Consider the following 18,185-nt stretch of genomic DNA (forward strand, 5'->3'; position numbering starts at 1 on the left):
TTAGCAGCTGTGAGTATTGAAGTAAGCTCTCCCTCCAGGACAAACAACAGGTTTGCTTACTGCTTCCTACAAAACAGCGGGTTCCCCAGCTGTGATGTAAGCCCACCAAGTGCACAGCATTCATCTGAGCCCTTCATGTCATCCCTGTGGCACTTGGCGGGGCAAGAGGAATTGATACAAAGGGGCTGAAGCTCAAGTTGCTCCCTATGTCGCGAGTAAAAGTCCTTTGTCTCTGACCCAGGAATTCTGTGTCTTTTATCAGCATCCATGATACAGTAACAGATTAATTTATTAGCCTGCCAGTAGAGTAAAATCAAATACCAGACTTGAGCAGTTAAGTGCTTAAGTAAGCTGTTTTTCATTATTTTTGCTCTTGTTCTTCTTACTTGCCTTTGCCAGGCATTCTGCACAATATCTGCAAGTTTGTGTTCAGGTAGGTAGCCAAAAAACATCAATTGCTGCCATATGCAAAGAACTCTACTGTGTTGTTGGGGGAAACAAAATGAATTTGAAGTAACGGTAACTTCAAAATCACTGCTCAATACTGTATGCTATCATTTATACGTGGAGTCTAAGAAATAAATCAAAGTAGTGAATATAACAAAAAAGAAACAGACTCTCAGTTACAGAAAACAAACTAGTTGTTACCAGTGGGGAGAGGGAAGGGGGGAGGAGCGTGATAAAGGTAGGGGATTAAGAGGTACAAACTACTGTGTATAAAATAAATAAGCTACAAGGATATATTGTGCAGCACAGGGAATATAGCCAATATTTTATAATAACTATAAATGGAGTATAATCTTTAAAAATTGTGAATCACTACGTTGTATACCTGAAACTTACATAATATTGTAAATCATCTATATTTCAATAAGAAAAAAAAATGGATATTTTAAAACTTAAAAAACAAAATCATTGCTCAATTGAAATTATTACTTGGACACTCTAATGTCCAGGTCTAAATCACTGAGACCATATAGTTTCCTCTACATATGCTTTTTTACATAGATGGGGCAAGTTTTTATGTAGTTGCAATATATGAAAAGAAAGTTGCACAAAAATAACTGGGCCTTGGTTCCTGTTACTTAACAGCTGGATGACTTTGGTTCAGTTTCCCAATACTGAAATAGAGAAGCGAATTCATGACCCAGTTGTCTCACAAGATTGTTGGGGTCATTAAATAAAATAATGTATATAGGGACTTCCCTGGTGGTCCAGTGGTTAAGACTCCCGCTTCCACTGAGGGGATGGGGGTGGGGCGCCGATTCCATCCCTAATCAGGGAACTAAGATTCCGCCTGCGAGCCCGCGGGGACTGAAAAAAAAAGTATGTAGACACATAAGGTACTGAGCAAACGAGTTGTTATAATTTAAGACTATGTTGACACAAACATCAAGTTGTCCTAATATTATTGTTTTTTAAAGATTATGAAATGAAAGAAAAATAAAATATCCTCCACGTCAGCAGATGAATCTGTCACCTCCACTCCAGGCTGGGTTACCTGCTCACCACCCAAAAGGACACTCCTAAGAAGAGCTTGAAAGGTGAACTACAACCCCCAGCAGGCTTTGCGCCCAAATTGCGTCACATAACCTCAGCTCCGGCCCGGGCCCAGCCCTCTCCCCGCCCCCACCATTCAGAAACTACAACTCCCAGGAGGCTTCACGGCGTCTAAACCGTCCTCTTTCCCCCCGCCCCCTGTCTCCCCTTTACCCGCGCCGGCAGCTCCGTGGCCGACTCGGGTCCCGCCGTCGGCGGAGCGGGCGCGCGCGCCGGGGGTCGCGCGGCTGCTGAGAAGGCCGAGCACGCGCGGAGGGAGTGGAGGCGTAGGGTGGTGGGAGTACGGCTTGCTCGCTCGCAAGATGGCGGATGAGGACGGGGAAGGGATTCACCCCTCAGCCCCTCACAGGAACGGAGGTGGCGGCGGCGGCGGCGGTGGGGGGTCTGGGCTCCACTGCGCCGGGAACGGCGGCGGGGGAGGCGGCGGCCCGCGGGTTGTGCGCATCGTCAAGTCCGAGTCCGGCTACGGCTTCAACGTGCGGGGCCAAGTGAGCGAGGGCGGGCAACTGCGGAGCATCAACGGGGAGCTGTACGCGCCGCTGCAGCATGTGAGCGCCGTGCTGCCCGGGGGGGGCGGCCGACCGGGCCGGGGTGCGCAAGGGGGACCGCATTCTGGAGGTGTGAGTATCGGGGCTGCCCGCCGCCCCACCCCTTCCCCTCTGTCTGTCCCTGCATTTCCCCTCTACCCCTGTCACCCTCAGGCCGCACCTCCCCTCAACCCCCGAACCGGCCCCCCGCCCCTCCATGGAGATTGGCCCTTTTACCTCCCCACACCCCGGGTTTCTGGGACCTCCGCACCCTCCCTGTAATCTCCAGTGTCCCAGCGCCCCTACTGCTTTTACCCCTGCCCCCATTGCTTTGGCTTCTTTTCTGCCCCCTTGCCTTCCCCTTTGGCATGCTGCTTTCTGCTCCTCGGTGCCCCTTGCTTTCCTCTTGTTGAACCTTTTTCTGCTTCTGACTGACAGCATCTCCTTTTCTGACCCAGCCACTGTGTGTCCTCCCCAAGTTCTCATCTTGAGCATCATAGTTTCTTGTTCTCCACCACTCCTTTTAGCCCCCGTGGACCGTCCCTTCTGCCCTCTAAACCAAATAGGCAGGACCTTTGGTCGGCTTCTACTTTTCTTCCGGAAACATCATCCCTCCACGCTGCACTCCTTTTTCTTTCCTTAGTTACCCTCTCCTTATGGTTAAGCACTCTATATTTTTCTGTCCTACCGTGTGTCCCTTTCCTCCCCTCTTTTTTGTATTCATACTCTGAGAATACCTTCTTTTCTGACCCTTGCTTTTTTTTTTTTTTGATGGTGGTGTCGTCTTTGACACGATAGTTTCTCTTCACAGTAGTCCCCTTATCACACCAGTATTTTGAATCTAGCGTCTCCATCACCACATCCCTCTGAGAGCATCCCTGTTCTGGCCCCTGTCTTCACTTCTGCACCATACTCATATTTCTTTTTAGTCGGGTTTATGGTAGAGCTCTCCTTAGCTCCTGCTTCCCCCCAACTACAGCCCCTTTTGGGTCTTTGACCTCCCCACTTTTTCAGGGCATGCCATTTTCATTCTCTCTTCTAGTCTGTTCTCTTGTGATATCATGCTTGACTTTATCCTATTCTTTCTCTCTGAGGTTGTTTTCCCTTCTTTCTCTTTTTTAGGCTCCTTCATGTTGAAACCCATCCTCTTTCCTTGCTGCAGTGCCTCCCGCTTCATATTCCTTCATCCTTACTTCCTCACCGAATACCTTAAAGCTCTGGCAGGATGCTGCCCTGTCTTGCAGTTTCTTTGCAGACCTCCTCCTACTCCTTTAATCCAGGTGTTACATTTGTGTTTTTATACTTTGTATTAAGATTTGTATAGTGATTGCTGATTGACTGGTAGGTGGTGTATGCTCTCATTGTCTCCATTCTCCTCAGCAGTCTTCAATCCTATATCTCTCTCCTGCTTACTGACTCTTGTATATTCTTTTTTCACACTTTTGCCCTCTCTTTCAGTGCTAGGATTTGCCCTCATGAATCTTTCTCTCTCTTTTTTTGGCTGCTCCGCGCGGCTTGAGCGGTCTTAGTTCCTCCACCAGGGATTGAACCCAGGCCCACCACAGTGAAAGTTCAGAGTCCTAACCACTGGACCGCCAGGGAATTCCCTCTTTCTCATTATTATAAATGTTATTTTAACCATAATTTCCATAACCTTCAGTCTTTCCTCTAGTAGAACAGTAGGTTTATACAGTAGGTTTGATCAATGTTTCAAGGGGATAAGTATTTTGAAGGACCTATAGAGTAGTCTGTCCCTTCTTATTCAGCTTATGCCTCTTACCCTTATCCTTGACATTCTTACTCTATGGTATCCATTCATTCTGTTTCCTCTTACCTTCCACCTCAAGAAAGAGTAGTTCACCAAAGTAAGTGTTTGAAGCTATTATACCTATCCTCTGTCCTTCCTGTAAATAGATGCGTTCTTTTTTCTGTTAATGTCCTATGACTTTTCTGGTACTCTGGCAATATATTCTTAATTTTTTGGGTGTCAGGGCATTCAGATGCAGAATGCAGTAGTGACCTTTTGCTTTGTACCTGGGCACCTAATTCTTTTCTTTCTAGATAACTCAAAATCTGCGGCTGATGTTTCCTTCTGATAGAAGCTCTTGGAATTGTCATTTTCCTTTCCCTTTGGAAGTTAACTTTGTATCCAGCTGTTTATTTTTAAATTTAAAACTGAAGTATTTATTTAAAATTATAAATTTATCATAAAGTTCTAAATCATTTACTCTTTACTGGAGTAGAGTACTGTGGTTTTTGCAGCAGAGTCCAGATATAAACTAGGTACTCTAAAGGAGACCTCAGATGATTCCCCAGACAGACAGAAGGACTTGCCTCAGGCCCAGGTTCCAGTCTAGGCCCATTTCTTCTTCTAGAGAAAAGACATTACATTTTAGTGGTGATGAGTATACAACTTTCTCTCTTTTAGTGGGTGGGGCAAAAAGAGCACTCTTTGCTTAGAGAACCTTTTTCTGGAATGTTGTGATGATTGGACATCTACCTGGCATTGGATTCTCACCTTCCAACTGTATTTTGATTTCCAAATTCTTTGAAGTTTCTCTGCTACTATAGTGAAAATAGTAATAGTTGTAACAGAGCCAAGATAGGTGGTAAATTGTTTGGGTCCTCAACTATACAGTTTCTTTCTCTGTCCTTCCCTTCTTCCAAAGTCTACATCTTCTCCTTAGGTTTTAAAGTGAGAGGAGGAAAACAGAGAGCAAACAGACATTGTTCTTGAGGGATATCTGTATCTGCTACTTGTTTTGATCTTGGTTAGGTTGATGCTGATTTTCCTAAAGCATTCTTTAGGCAACACTTTTTTCTGTCTCTCACCCATGTTCCTTAAATTAACCTCTCTGTTGTCCCAGGTAAGCTTTGCATGTTGATGAAGTGCCATCATGTTGATGAAGTAGGGTCAGAGTAGGCATAGGTAGATTATTATTGTGTAGATGTAGTTTGTATCGAGTTATAGGTGGATGTCTGGACCTTCTTAAACAGATCATTGTTGATTAAGACTTTTCCCAATTTTAGACACTTTCCTCCAATATGCAAATTATTGTATTCCAATTTTCATATATTGCAGTAGTTTGGACAACTGATAGAGGTTTGAAAGAACAGATGAGATTTACGAGAATAGAAGCTTGGACAAAAAAGAGCATTTTTTCTGTGCATTTCTTTAAAGGCTGCTTACCAAGGCCTTGTCCTAACTGAATCTAGGAGAAGTCATTAAATTAAATTCAATATGGTTTGGTTTGTCCTTTCTCCCTTCAAAACTGACTAGATTCTAACTGGTTAGGGAAAGAGTCATGTTGCAGGGCTTGGTGCTGGAGTATGAACAAGCCTTCTGGGCTCTGAATTTTACTGCAGATGGAAAGTTTTCTTGAATGGCAATGTTAGCCTTCACCTTGTAATTTTTCCAGTGTAACATATATTGAGTGTCTTCCCTTTGATGTATATACACTTGGAGACTAGTGAGTGAAGGATGCTTTCAACAAATAGAACCAAAATAAATATGTCTTTGCACTAATCATATAGCATGTGGAGAAATATTAGAATTCAGGTGATTTTCTTAAGGTTAAGATAGTTTCAAGGGCTCTTGATTGATTTCTTGAGAGATGCCCTTAGGAGGGTTTAAGTGTGCAGTGGATATGGATATTGTACTGTCTATTTTTGAGAGATTAGGTTTGTCTGTTGGCTAGTTTGTTTTGTCTCTTTGGTGTTTGGGTAATATGGTCTTCAGTAAGCATGGACCCTAAGGTTGGCTTGTAAGCGTTCAATATCATGATATATTTATGCTAGGCAGAGAGTATATGCCTTACTTCTTTTTTAAAAAAATTAATTAATTTTATTTTTGGCTGCGTTGGGTCTTTGTTGTTGCGTGCGGGCTTTCTCTGGTTGCGGCGAGTGGGGGCTACTCTACGTTGTGGTGCACGGGCTTCTCATTGCGGTGGCTTCTCTTGTTGCGGAGCACGAGCTCTAGGTGCGTGGGCTTCAGTAGTTGTGGCTCGCGGGCTCTAGAACACAGGCTCAGTAGTTGTGGCTCATGGGCTTAGTTGCTCCGTGGCAAGTGGGATCTCCCCGGACCAGGGCTCGAACCCACGTCCCCTGCATTGGCAGGTGATTCTTAACCACTGCACCACCAGGGAAGTCCCACCTTACTTCTTGATAACTACAAGATAATATAACTTTTCTGTATTAAAGTTAAACCATAAGAAAAAGATGTTTGTGGGTGTATATATATTTGTTTAGTGATAATTTATTTTAAAAACGTATAAATATGTCATGGGCATTCTTTTTTTGTTTTTGTTTTTTTTAAATTTTATGTGAAAATTTGAAAATTGACTAAAAAGAGGTTGGGGCCACACGAAATATTTTTATGAGTTAAAAAAGTACATTCTTAGGATCTGCTTTCTCAGTTGTAGCTGAATTCTATTTGGCTTAGATTTTCCAGGTAGGTTTTGTAAATGGTGTTTGAAATCATGGTTATTGATCAAAGGAAGTTTTTATGGCTGTGATCCTCAAGCTTTAGTGAGCGTAAGAATCACTGGGTGTGCTTGTCAAAAGTATGGATTCTCAGGCTCACCCTTTAAAGGTTATGATTCAGTAGGTCTTGCACGGGGCCTAGAAATCTTTATTTTTTACTCCCTGGCCAGGTGTGGGTAATGCAGCCAACATACCCACCCCATACCTGGAGTGAAACTACAAGCCTTTAATTCTCAGTTCATTTTATTGTCGTTATGTAGAGAGTCATTAGCTAAGACTATATGAACAAAGTGATTTATTAGGCTCTTGAAATCCCAGCCCTTAGGAAAATCAGTTCAGTAGATAGTGGACTAACTGTTGTATCTAATCATCTACACTTTATTTTTTGAATCTTGATAAGCTGTTGTAATAAAGGTGAGGGTTAAGAGGTAGAGCAAGTTAATAATAATTATTATATTACTTTGCAATTTGTATAGTGTTACAGTTTGCACAGTGTTTTTACATTTGATCTTCACAAGAGCCTTGTGAGATAGGGAAAATATAAGCTCCTTGGTGGCAGGGACTATGTCTATGCTGTTTCCGTAGCTAAATATCTAGCGGCACATAGAAAGTACTCTTCTATAAACGCTTGCTGAATGAATGTACGAGTATTATCCCTGTTTCATAAGAGAGGAAACTGGGTGTTGCACTAATGAATGTTAACCAGAATTAAACCCAGGTCTTTGGAAGCTAAATCCAGTGTATTTTCCATTTCTTTGTTTTCTCAGCTATTCTTGACTGTTAATAGTCAACTATTCTTGACTGAAGTCACTTAAAATTCTTAAAATTCAGTCATATCCCTATGAAGTTGGATAGCAGTTGAACTTTGGTTCTATGATTTTGAAATGTAACCGTGTTATATCTTTATTTACCCTGTCTCTCTTATTGTTAAATTGGGTAGAAGACGGGGGACCAAAATAGGCATTCTTTGCCCTTATTTGTTGCTATCTTTATTGGTTATCAGTGAAGAGAGCATGACGATCGTAATTGCAACCCCAAGAAATACTTTTAATTCCATAGGTAGTGGAGGCGGCAAAATAATAAAACTAAATTTGAAAATAGCATTATCTTACCCACAGAAATGTCTTCTGCAACGTTGCTGTGACCAGGAAAAGATTTTTTGTTAGTAACGTGAAGATTTGTTTGGGTCATATAAGTTATGGTGAAGAACAGTTCTTTTTCCAGCCACCACTTTTCCAGTTTGTTTCAGGAGAGGGTTTATTACCACGCTCTAAAGGATAATTGTTTTTTTAGATAAGTCCCGTTGGGAATAATTCTTATGATCTGGTAGATAAGCAAAGAGACTCAGTTGACAAGCAAACATTTATGATTTATGATCACTGCACGGTGCTTTGGGAGCATGATCTGTGGTAAGTTCATTGTTAGATGCTGACATTGCTGGCACAAAGGATATTGTAGTGGTTTAGGTTAGCGCCAGTTAGGGTCATTCTGTTCTTCTACTGTCAACTATAGAGATGGTTTCTGTGCTTCACTTAGGCAGTCTAGTAAGAGCCAGTGTATGGGTGGTGCAATTCCAGGCCCACATTTGGAAAAAAAAATTTAGGCAGTTTAAAACCATTTTTAAAAAAATTGAAACTCATAGATTTTGTATTACACCCAGTTAAAAAAAAAAAACCACCTGAAACAAGTTTCACAAAACTGTGTTTATTAGTATCATGCACTCTGGTATTTTTTAGTCCGTCAGTATTTTGGGTTTTTTGTTTTGTTTTTTGAATGCTGATGGTGGCCCACTGCATTAATTTCATGACTCATTAGGTTGTAATCCACTGTTTGAAAACCAGTGATTTAGGATATCAATTTTATGATGTTGGCTAATAATCACCTCATGTTCAGCCTGGTACCACAATTAAGCACAAACTATATGTAAAGTACTGTTAGGCTTGTATGAGTCACAGAGTCCCTGCATCCCTGCCCTTGGGAAACTTACACTGCGGTGGGGAAGGTGCATGTAAACAATTTACTGCATGTAAAGCAAAATGAAATAATGGAGATAAATGAAAAACACAATGGAGTTTAGAGGTAAGAAGAGTGAATATGCTTGAGAAGATTGGAAGATTGGTGGGTGGATGGGTCATAGAAGGCTTTTAAACTGTGATTGAAGGACAGGTATAATTTTAGTAGGCAGAAGAGGGGGAAAGATTTTATAGGCTGAAGTAACTGTGTGACCAAAGGGAGGATCTTAGGATAACAAGGTATCGAAAGTTGCTGTTTGTTTTTAGACACCTGTGCTTCAGGTTAGATCAAATGGGGTTTTGATTGCCATGCTAAAAAGTTTGGATTTTATTCCGTTTTTGAGGTCAGAATATCGTTATATGTGCATTAATACCCAAGACTCCCTGAGAATTTAGTTTTTATTTAATTATTTACCTGAAGAGGTTGAATAACATTTCCAAGGCCAAAGAGGAAAATCACTGTTAGAAGAATTTCAGAGCATCTACTCTCTTGGGCTGTCTTGTACTATATAAAGAAGGGAACTAAAGACAACTAAGCTCTAATGCCCAGAGCTGGGAGCAGCTGGTGAGGAGCTGGTTGCCTTTAATTTGTATATGTATTTTACTCACAGCACAATTCAGCTTCTCAAATATCTGTTTCTCTTTCTCTTATGTTTTATATGACTGTACTTACTATTGTGTTTACAGTTGGTAAGTTTGATCCTATATGCCGTAGGTCCACTTGTGCTCTGCCCTACAGATGTTCTGTTTTAGCTGTACTCCTCTGATTTGAAGATGCCTCCTTTAATTTAAATCTTTTATTTTGGCAGACAGCATGTTGCTGGGAATTGAGTGGGACGGAAGACAGACAGAGAACTTAATATGTATAGTACTAAGATTTATACCTGAAGTCTACATTCAAAATGAAAATTCTTACAAAGATCCTTCAAATAAGTTTGTTTATTTATTTATTTGTATGTGTTGGGTCTTCGTTGCTGTGTGCGGACTTTCTTTAGTTGTGGCAAGTGGGGGGCTGGTCTTCGTTGTGGTGTGCGGGCTTCTCATTGCGGTGGGAAACATTCTCTTGTTTCGGAGCACGTGCCCTAGGCACGCGGGCTTCTGTAGTTGCAGCACGCCGGCTCAGTAGTTGTGGATGGTGGGCTCTAGAGTGCAGGCTTAGTAGTTGTGGCGCACTGGCTTAGTTGCTCTGCGGCATGTGGGATCTTTCCGGACCAGGGCTCGAACCCACGTCCCCTGCATTGGCACGTAGATTCTTAACCACTGCGCCACCAGGGAAGCCCCAGATAAGTTTAAGAATTGGTGGTGACCGTACAGTGAATTTCTCCTGTCAGTATTGTGAGGGGTACTTCAGAATTAGATTTTGTGATATGGTATCAGTCAAATGCTAGGTAGTATGTGTGTAGTCTTTTTTGTTTATTATTTATTGCTCCCTGCTAACTAATAAGGTTTTCATATAGTTGAGGAAATATACCTATCTGCAAGGTATTAAAGTTGCAGAGTAAGGTACTGCATTTGAGTACTCTTATGTGTACTTCCTTTAATGAACTTCCGTTGTTATGAAAACATCTTTTAAAAAAATGGTTTTTGCTTAAGCTATCTGAAATTGCACATTCGTATGTCAGACCTCAGAGCAAGACTAGAATGACAGGTCTGTGTATTCTGTGGACTTGAAACACAAGTAATTAGTTTACATCTCTTTGGAAAAGTACAGAGCAGTCTGCAGAGTCAGCTGCTTGTGTGGATTTTCTCCCAGCTGCTTTGAAGAGGCTGATTACTCTTACAGAACTATTCAGTGTGATTAACCAGGAAGCTCTCTCTCTCCCCTCCAACCCCCTGCCCCCGACAGTACTTTTATATCTGTGGGCCTATCTAGTTATATTTATTTAGTATGTTTTGAAAATTGATTAACTTAATATTTGGAGATGTGATGACCTCTGTGAAAGTCTTGGAAACTTCTTCCACTTCTTTTGCTGATCAGTTTAATCATGATAAAGTTTGTAATTTAGTGTGCAGTTTGTCTACTGAATGTATCATGCAGGTTACTTAATTCTTTTTACCCAAAATTATGATCATTTTGATTCTGGTAGGGTTAAAAACTATTTTTTGGATCTGTTTTCTCAAGGTAGGTAACTTGCATCTCTTTTCTTAGAAACGACAGTGAGTTTTGTTCTCTTTACCTGGTGTTTTGAATCCAAGGAAATGTGACACTAAAGTTTCCCTTTCTGAATTGTGTGCTAATAGATTATTTTAGATTTCCCTGGCCTACCAAATTATCCTTTATGTTTCTGATTTGGAAAAGGTCTTACTGTAACTTTCTTCTTATTCAATATGCTGAAATAGACTACAACTTAACAAAAACTGTACTGTAGTCTGTGTTCCTCAGCTTCCAAAAAATTGTGCAAACTTAATTTGGGTTAAAAGATGGTATTTGATTGCTGAAGGGCCATATGACTTAAAAAGTATCTATCTTGTTATTCATTTCTAAGGGCTTGTTACATAGATGAAGGTATTTTGAACTGTTTTTTCAGTAGTAGTGATAGATTTACACTTTTCCTCACACTCAAATACAGTACCTCTGGAGACAAATTGAATATTTAGGAAATGGGTGTTGGGATTCAGGGTGCAGTTTGTCACCGCAGAACAGACTTATCAGATCACATGAAGAATCATGTTTTTAATTGCATTATGTGAATAATTCAGAAATAGTAGTGAAATAGAACTTTAAAATATTAAGATTCCTCCTTTGGTAACTTACCTGACTTGCAAACTAAGGTTGTTGATAAAGCAAGTAGATTTTATTCTTTAATTAACTTTCACTGTACACCAAACTAAAAACATTGGGGAGTTGCATTTAAATTGGCCATTTAGGCAATGGTTCAAATTATAGCAGATCTCAGAGACTGAGCTGGTGTTGAGAAATGCTTTAGGACTGATTATGTTTGTTTTGCTGGTGAATAATTGATTGAGGGGGCCTGAGAAATAGGGTAGATAGGAGGAGAATGAGTTAGTCAGGTTAGGGAAACCATTATGGCTATTAGCAACTTTCTTACCTTTATCTAGCATTCATTATCCCCGCAGTGTGAAGAAGTAACCTATTTTCACATCTAGCTTTACATTTAAATTGAACCATAGAGTTGTTATATGCTGATCAAGTTTTTAAAGACCAAAGTTGAAAAGTGAGCAAACAAAAAAATCTTATCCAAACAAGATAAATGTATACTTTTATAGCTTTAGAATCGGGAAATTTCTTTAAGACTTTACTGGTAATACTTTAGCCTCTGTCGTGTGAGGAAACCCATTGTGCTTAAATTTTTTGTGTGTGTGTGTGGTACGCGGGCCTCTCACTGTTGTGGCCTCTCCCGTTGTGGAGCACAGGCTCCGGACGCGCAGGCTCAGCGGCCATGGCTCACAGGCCTAGCCGCTCCGCAGTATGTGGGATCTTCCCGGACTGGGGCACGAACCTGTGTCCCCTTCATTGGCAGGCGGACTCTCAACCACTGCGCTACCAGGGAAGCCCCTGTGCTTAAATTTTTTAACTAAATGTGGTACATTTAGTTTTTATGAGATGAAACAATATAATTATAATAGATTATTCCCAGAATTAACATAAAATACAGGCTGCTTTTTAAATGTCAACATGTTTATTTCTTATTCCTTCTTCTTACCTCATTTTGCTATCCTTGGAATCAGTGTTTATTTTTTAAAAAATTAATAAAAACAATTTACTTTTATTTTCAGTATATTTCAGTAAAAGAAAACATAGCCTCACTTTGGAATTGCTTACATAATTGAATGTCATATTTTACTCTTAACCATTATTTTTATTGCTACCCACAATAGAAAACAAAATGATCACTAATACTAAGGCTTGAAAAATGTAGAGCTTGCATAATATTTTTAGTACTTCCCTCTAAATAGTGAAACCAGTATAAAAGTTAAAAATAAGGAATTAAATTATGGAAGTGCATGAAGGAAAACCAGTATTGAGTTTATGTGCTAATCTTAATAATTTTTTTCATTCACTCAGGGAAAACTTTTAATGAGTGCTTACTACATGACACATACAATATTAGACACTGGGGATAGGAAGCTGAATGACATGTAGTCTTTGCACTAAGGAATTTTAGGTTTGGTGGAGAAAGCGGCAGCCTTAGGTTATTTCTTAAGCATAGTTGACCTGATTCTTATTCCTCCTCCCTAACCTCCCCCCGTCCTGCCTCACCACAATGGGATGAACAAGTTTAGAGCAATTCCTCCAAGCCGCCATAAGTACTCTTCTGCCCTTAGTTATCTAAACTAGTAATGCAAGTGCCTAGAGACTATGTGCATATTCACAGGAGTCTTCCAGACACAAAATGTACTAAAACTAGGAGGACTGTATAGTTTATTGTCCAGACCAAGACACTTGAAAGGGGCCCATTAATTATGCTAGGATAAAAGGTGTAAACTAGTTGTGTCCTGGCCCTGTGGAGCACAGATCCAAAGCCTTAGTAATTTTAATATAGGAGGCTGTTTTAAAATCCTAAGACTAGAATTTTGTATTTTATTAGGAGGGAAATGAACAAGTTTGTTTTACTCTTGGTGTCAAGTTGTTACATTGGCTTTACAGATAATTATCAGATAACAAATGAACTTCTGAATAGCTCGATTATAATTTTATATTGATTTTTAAAATACCTTAAAACCTTAAGCCTTATTATACTTTTTTTTATTGAATGACAAGATTCGTTTATTTAGAAATAAGTCTACCTGTGTAGATTATATTTGTTTCCTGATTGCCTTGGAACTAGAAGTTTTGAGGAATCTATTACTCCTTCCCAAGTAGTAAACCCTTGTTACTTGTGGCTGGAGGTATTATGGTCGAAAGACAGATGATGCTTATTTGTACTTTTCCTGCCTCAGGCAGCATTCTTTGTGAATAGAACACCCAGCCAAAGGTAATGGTGAGCAGCTTATTTGACACGTTATTTATTCTTTTTTCCCTCTTTGGGAAGACTAGATGCTGATTGACATACCTCTCAGTTTCTCAACCCTGCCAGGGCCATACTTTATCGTTATTAGTACTCTCTTTTGCCCAGCATTAAATTTTTGGATGTAGGTGCTTTAAAATATTGGTATAAATGTTGAATTTTGCTTTTGCTACTTAAAAAAGGCTTCGGTAAGGGTTTGTGAATTAGGGCTCTCCATAGAATGCACAGCCTCCACCATTATAAACTTCCCCCACCAGAGAGGTACATTTGTTAGAATTGATGAGCCTACATTGACACATCATTGTCACTTAGAGTCCATAGTTTACTTTAGGGTTCACTCTTGGTGATGTATATTCTATGGGTTTGGACAAATTTGTAATGACAGTATCTGCCATTGTAGTATACAGAGTAGTTTCACTGCCCTAAAAATCCTCTATGCTCTGCCAATTCATTCCTCTCTCCCCCTAAGCCCTGGCAACTACTGATCTTTTTACTGTCTCCATATTTTTGCCTCTTCCAGATTATCATACAGTTGGAATCATATAGTATGTAGCCTTGTCTTCTTTCACCTAGTAATATACATTTAAGTGTCCTTCATGTCTTTTTATGGCTTGATAGCTCATTTCTTTCTAGTGATGAATAATATTCCATTGTCTTCTGGATCTACCACAGTTTATCCATTCCTCAACTGAAGGACATCTTGGTTGCTTCCAAGTTTTGGTAATTATGAATAAAGCTGCTTATAAACATCTGTGTACAGGTTTTTGTGTGGACAAAAGTTTTTGACTCCAAAGAGCGTAATTGCTGGATCCAGGTGGTAAGAGTATGTTTGTTTGTTTTTTTTTTGCGGTACACGGGCCTGTCACAGTTGTGGCCTCTCCTGTTGCGGAGCACAGGCTCTGGATGCGCAGGCTCAGCGGCCATGGCTCACGGGCCTAGCCGCTCCGCGGCATGTGGGATCCTCCTGGACCAGGGCACGAACTCGTGCTCCCTGCATCGGCAGGCGGACTCTCAACCACTGCGCCACCAGGGAAGCCCAAGAGTATGTTATTTTTATAAGAAGCCACCAAACTGTCTTCCAAAGTATACCCTTTTGCATTTCCACCAGCAATGAATGAGAGTTCCTGTTAAGCCATATCCTCATCAGCATTTGGTATTGTCAGTGTTTTGGATTTTGGTCATTCTAGTAGGTGTTTAGTGGTATAAAATTCATTTTTTAAATTATAAAAGTAATGTATTAGTAATGTTAGAAAATTTGGAGACTAAGGAAAAAAAATCACCTATCTTATCATCCTAACACAACTACTTTTTGTATTTTGGCTGTCCTTTTTTAATGTATTTGTTATGAAGTCATACTGTTACATATAATTTGTGATCTAATTTTTAGAATTAATAGACCATTTTCTAGAATAGTTTTAGATTTATGGAAAAATTGAACAGATAGTGTAGAGTTTCCATATATACATCCCCCACTCCCACCATACAGTTTTTCTCTTATATATGGTTATTTGTTACATGTTTAACATTTGTTAAAATAAATGAACCAATGTTGATACATTATTACCAGCTGAAGCCCATAGTTTATTCTGATTTCATTAGTTTTTACCTAATGTCTTTCTATTCCGGGATCCCATCCAAGATACCACATTACATTTAGTTGTCATGTCTCCTTAGGCGCATATTGGCTGTGACATTTTCTTAGTCTTTCCTTGTTTTTGATGACCTTGACTTTTTTTTTTTTTTTTTTTTGTGGTACGCGGGCCTCTCACTGCTGTGGCCTCTCCCGTCACGGAGCACAGGCTCCGGATGCGCAGGCTCAGCGGCCATGGCTCACGGGCCCAGCCGCTCCGCGGCATGTGGGATCCTCCCGGACCGGGGCACGAACCCGTGTCCCCTGCATCGGCAGGCGGACTCTCAACCACTGCGCCACCAGGGAAGCCCCTACCTTGACACTTTTGAGGAGTACTGGTCAGGTATTGTATGCCTGACTATTAGAATTTGTCTGATTTTTTTTCATGATTAGATTGGAGTTTTGGTGATTTTGGGAGGACAGTCACAGAGGTAAAGTATCATTTTCATCAGTTCATATCAACTGTACATACTATCATCATGATTTATGACTGTTGATATTGACCTTGATCATCTGGCTAAAGTAGTTTGCCAGGTTTCTCGACTTTAAAGTTATTCTCCTCCTCCTCTCCCCCCTCTTCATACTGTACCCTTTGGATAGGAGTCACTATATGCAGCCCACACTTAAGGAGTGGGAAGTTATGCTTTTCTCCTTTAGTATGTAGTAACTGTATAATTTATTTGGAATTCTCCATAGGAGAAGAATGTCTCTTCTCCCCTGTGTATTTATTCTGTCATTTATTTATATCAGTATGGGCTCGTGGATAATAATTTTATACTTCGGGTTGTATAATCTGAGACTGCCACTTTATTTTGTTGCTCCAGTTGTTCCAGAATCAGCCATTGGTAGCTCTTTCAGTTGGCTTCTGTGCCCTTCTACCATACTCTCATCAATGTGTGTTTTTTTGTTTTGTTTTGTTTTTGAGCACTTCCTTACTTTCTGGTACTACACAGTGCTCCAGGCTCATCTTGTGTGTTTCCTGCCCCAGTCCTAGAATCAGCCATTTCTCCAAGAGGCACTGGTTCTTTTTACTGGAGAATGTTATTAGAAACCAAGATCTAGGCATTAGGTATGGTTCTTGCTAAGAGGGTGTACTTTCAGGCCCTCTCAGCTGTCAGAGCAAAGAAATATATGAGTGTTTATTAACCCCTGTATATACACATATCTATAAATATTTCTATATGTAACCATCTGTATCTATATTAAGTTAAACATGAGTTCTTACTGATGTCTATAGCTTTTCTTCATTACCATATAGATGTTTTATCCCCTTCCCCTTGCTGATTTGTACATTTCCACTCCAACAATGAGAAACTTGGCTCCCTACATCCACCATTTATTTACTTAATTTTTCAATTCCAGTATACATGTGTAGTAATACCAGAATTGTTAACCTGTACCCCTGCGGGAAACAACTTTACTAACTAGAATACAGTACTTATGTACAGTCCCTTTGGCCTTTAATCTTACAGAATTCATTCATTTCCAGTTACTTAGGTCTGTACCTTTTCCCTCCTACCCGCTTCCATGAGGTTTTTTGAAATAGAGGCCCGCGTACTGCAAAAAAAAAAAAAGATTTGAAATACAGTTAGAGTCTCTTGTTATAGCCTGGAATTCTCTGAACCTATGATTTAAGAAAAAGTTGCATACATTAAGGTTTACTCTTTGTGTGGTAAAGTTCTGTAGGTTTTGACAAGTGCATCCTCTCATGTATGCAGTGTTACAGTATCATAGGGAATAGTTTCTCTGCCCTAAAAATCCCCTGTGCTTCACTTATTCATCCCTCTCCTCCCTCCAAGCCCCTGGCAGCACACTGATCTTTGCCTTTTCTGGAATGTCATATAATTAATTGGAATCATACAATATGTAGCCTTTTCAGATTGGCTTCTTTCCCTTAGCAATATGCATTTAAGACTCCCGCATGTCTTTTTGTGGCTTGAGAGCTCATTTCTTTTTATAGCTGAATGATATTCCATTGTCTAGATGTACCACTTTTGTTTATCCATTCACTTATAAAGGACATCTTGGTTGCTTCCAGTTTTTGGCAATTATGAATAAAGCTGCTATAAACATCTGTGTGCAGGTTTTTGTGTGAATATAAGTTGTCAACTCAATTGGGTAAATACCTAGGAGTGTGATTGCTGGATCTTATGGTAAGACTATGTTTAGCTTTTTAAGAAACTGTCAAACTGTCTTCCAAAGTGGTTCTACCATTGAATGAATTGCTGTTGCTCCACATCTTCACCAGCATTTGATATTATTGTGTTTCTTTTAACCAAATAGGTATTTAATGGTATTTGCAGTTCTCCAATGATGAGTGATGTCGAGTAACTTTTATATGTTTATTTACCATCTGTATTTCTTCTTTAGTGAGGTGTCTGTTCAGATGTTTTGCCCATTTTTTAATACATTAAAAAAATTTATCTATTTATTTATTTAATTTGGCTGTGCTGGGTCTTGTGGCCCACGGGCTTCTCTAGTTGAGGCTCATGGGCTCTAGAGTGCACAGGCTCAGTAGTTGCAGAACTCGGGCTTAGTTGTGGTATGTGGGATCTTAGTTCCCCGACCAGGGTTAGAACCCGGGCCCCCTGCATTGGGAGTGCAGAGTCTTAACCACTGGACCACCAGGGAAGTCCCTGCCCATTTTTAACTGGCTTGTTTTCTTATTGTTGAGTTTTAAGGTTCTTTTATATTTTGGATACAAGTCCTTTATCAAATATGTGGTTTCTAAATATATTTTCCCAGTCTGTGACTTGTTTTTCTTAACAGTGTCTTTCACAGAGCAGAAGTTTTTAATTTTTATAAAATTCATCTTAGCAATTTTGTCTTTCATGGATCACATTTTTGTTGTCTAAAATCTCATTGTCATACCCATCACTAGATTTTCTCCTGTGTTATCTTTTAGAAGTTGCATTTTTATAATCCACTTCTTAACATAACAGTGGCCCAAACATATTTACAGATTATTTTGTTCTTCATATTTACAATTTTAAATGGTTGCTTT

The 18,185-nt window shown here is 40.0% G+C and overlaps 1 protein-coding gene across 1 annotated transcript in view; it reads left to right on the forward strand.

Moving 5' to 3' along the window:
- Window positions 1-1,688: 1,688 nt before the first annotated feature.
- Window positions 1,689-18,185, forward strand: part of SNX27 (sorting nexin 27) — an 84,502-nt gene continuing 68,005 nt past the window's right edge. Inside the window, 2 exon segments of the mRNA XM_027097841.1 lie at window positions 1,689-2,123; window positions 2,125-2,180. Coding sequence (XP_026953642.1) covers window positions 1,863-2,123; window positions 2,125-2,180 — 317 coding nt within the window. The 5' untranslated portion in view covers window positions 1,689-1,862.

This window comes from Aethalodelphis obliquidens, unplaced genomic scaffold (genome assembly GCF_003676395.1).
Source record: "Aethalodelphis obliquidens isolate GAN/ISIS:26980383/991018 unplaced genomic scaffold, ASM367639v1 scaffold116, whole genome shotgun sequence".
NCBI lineage: Eukaryota > Metazoa > Chordata > Mammalia > Artiodactyla > Delphinidae > Aethalodelphis > Aethalodelphis obliquidens.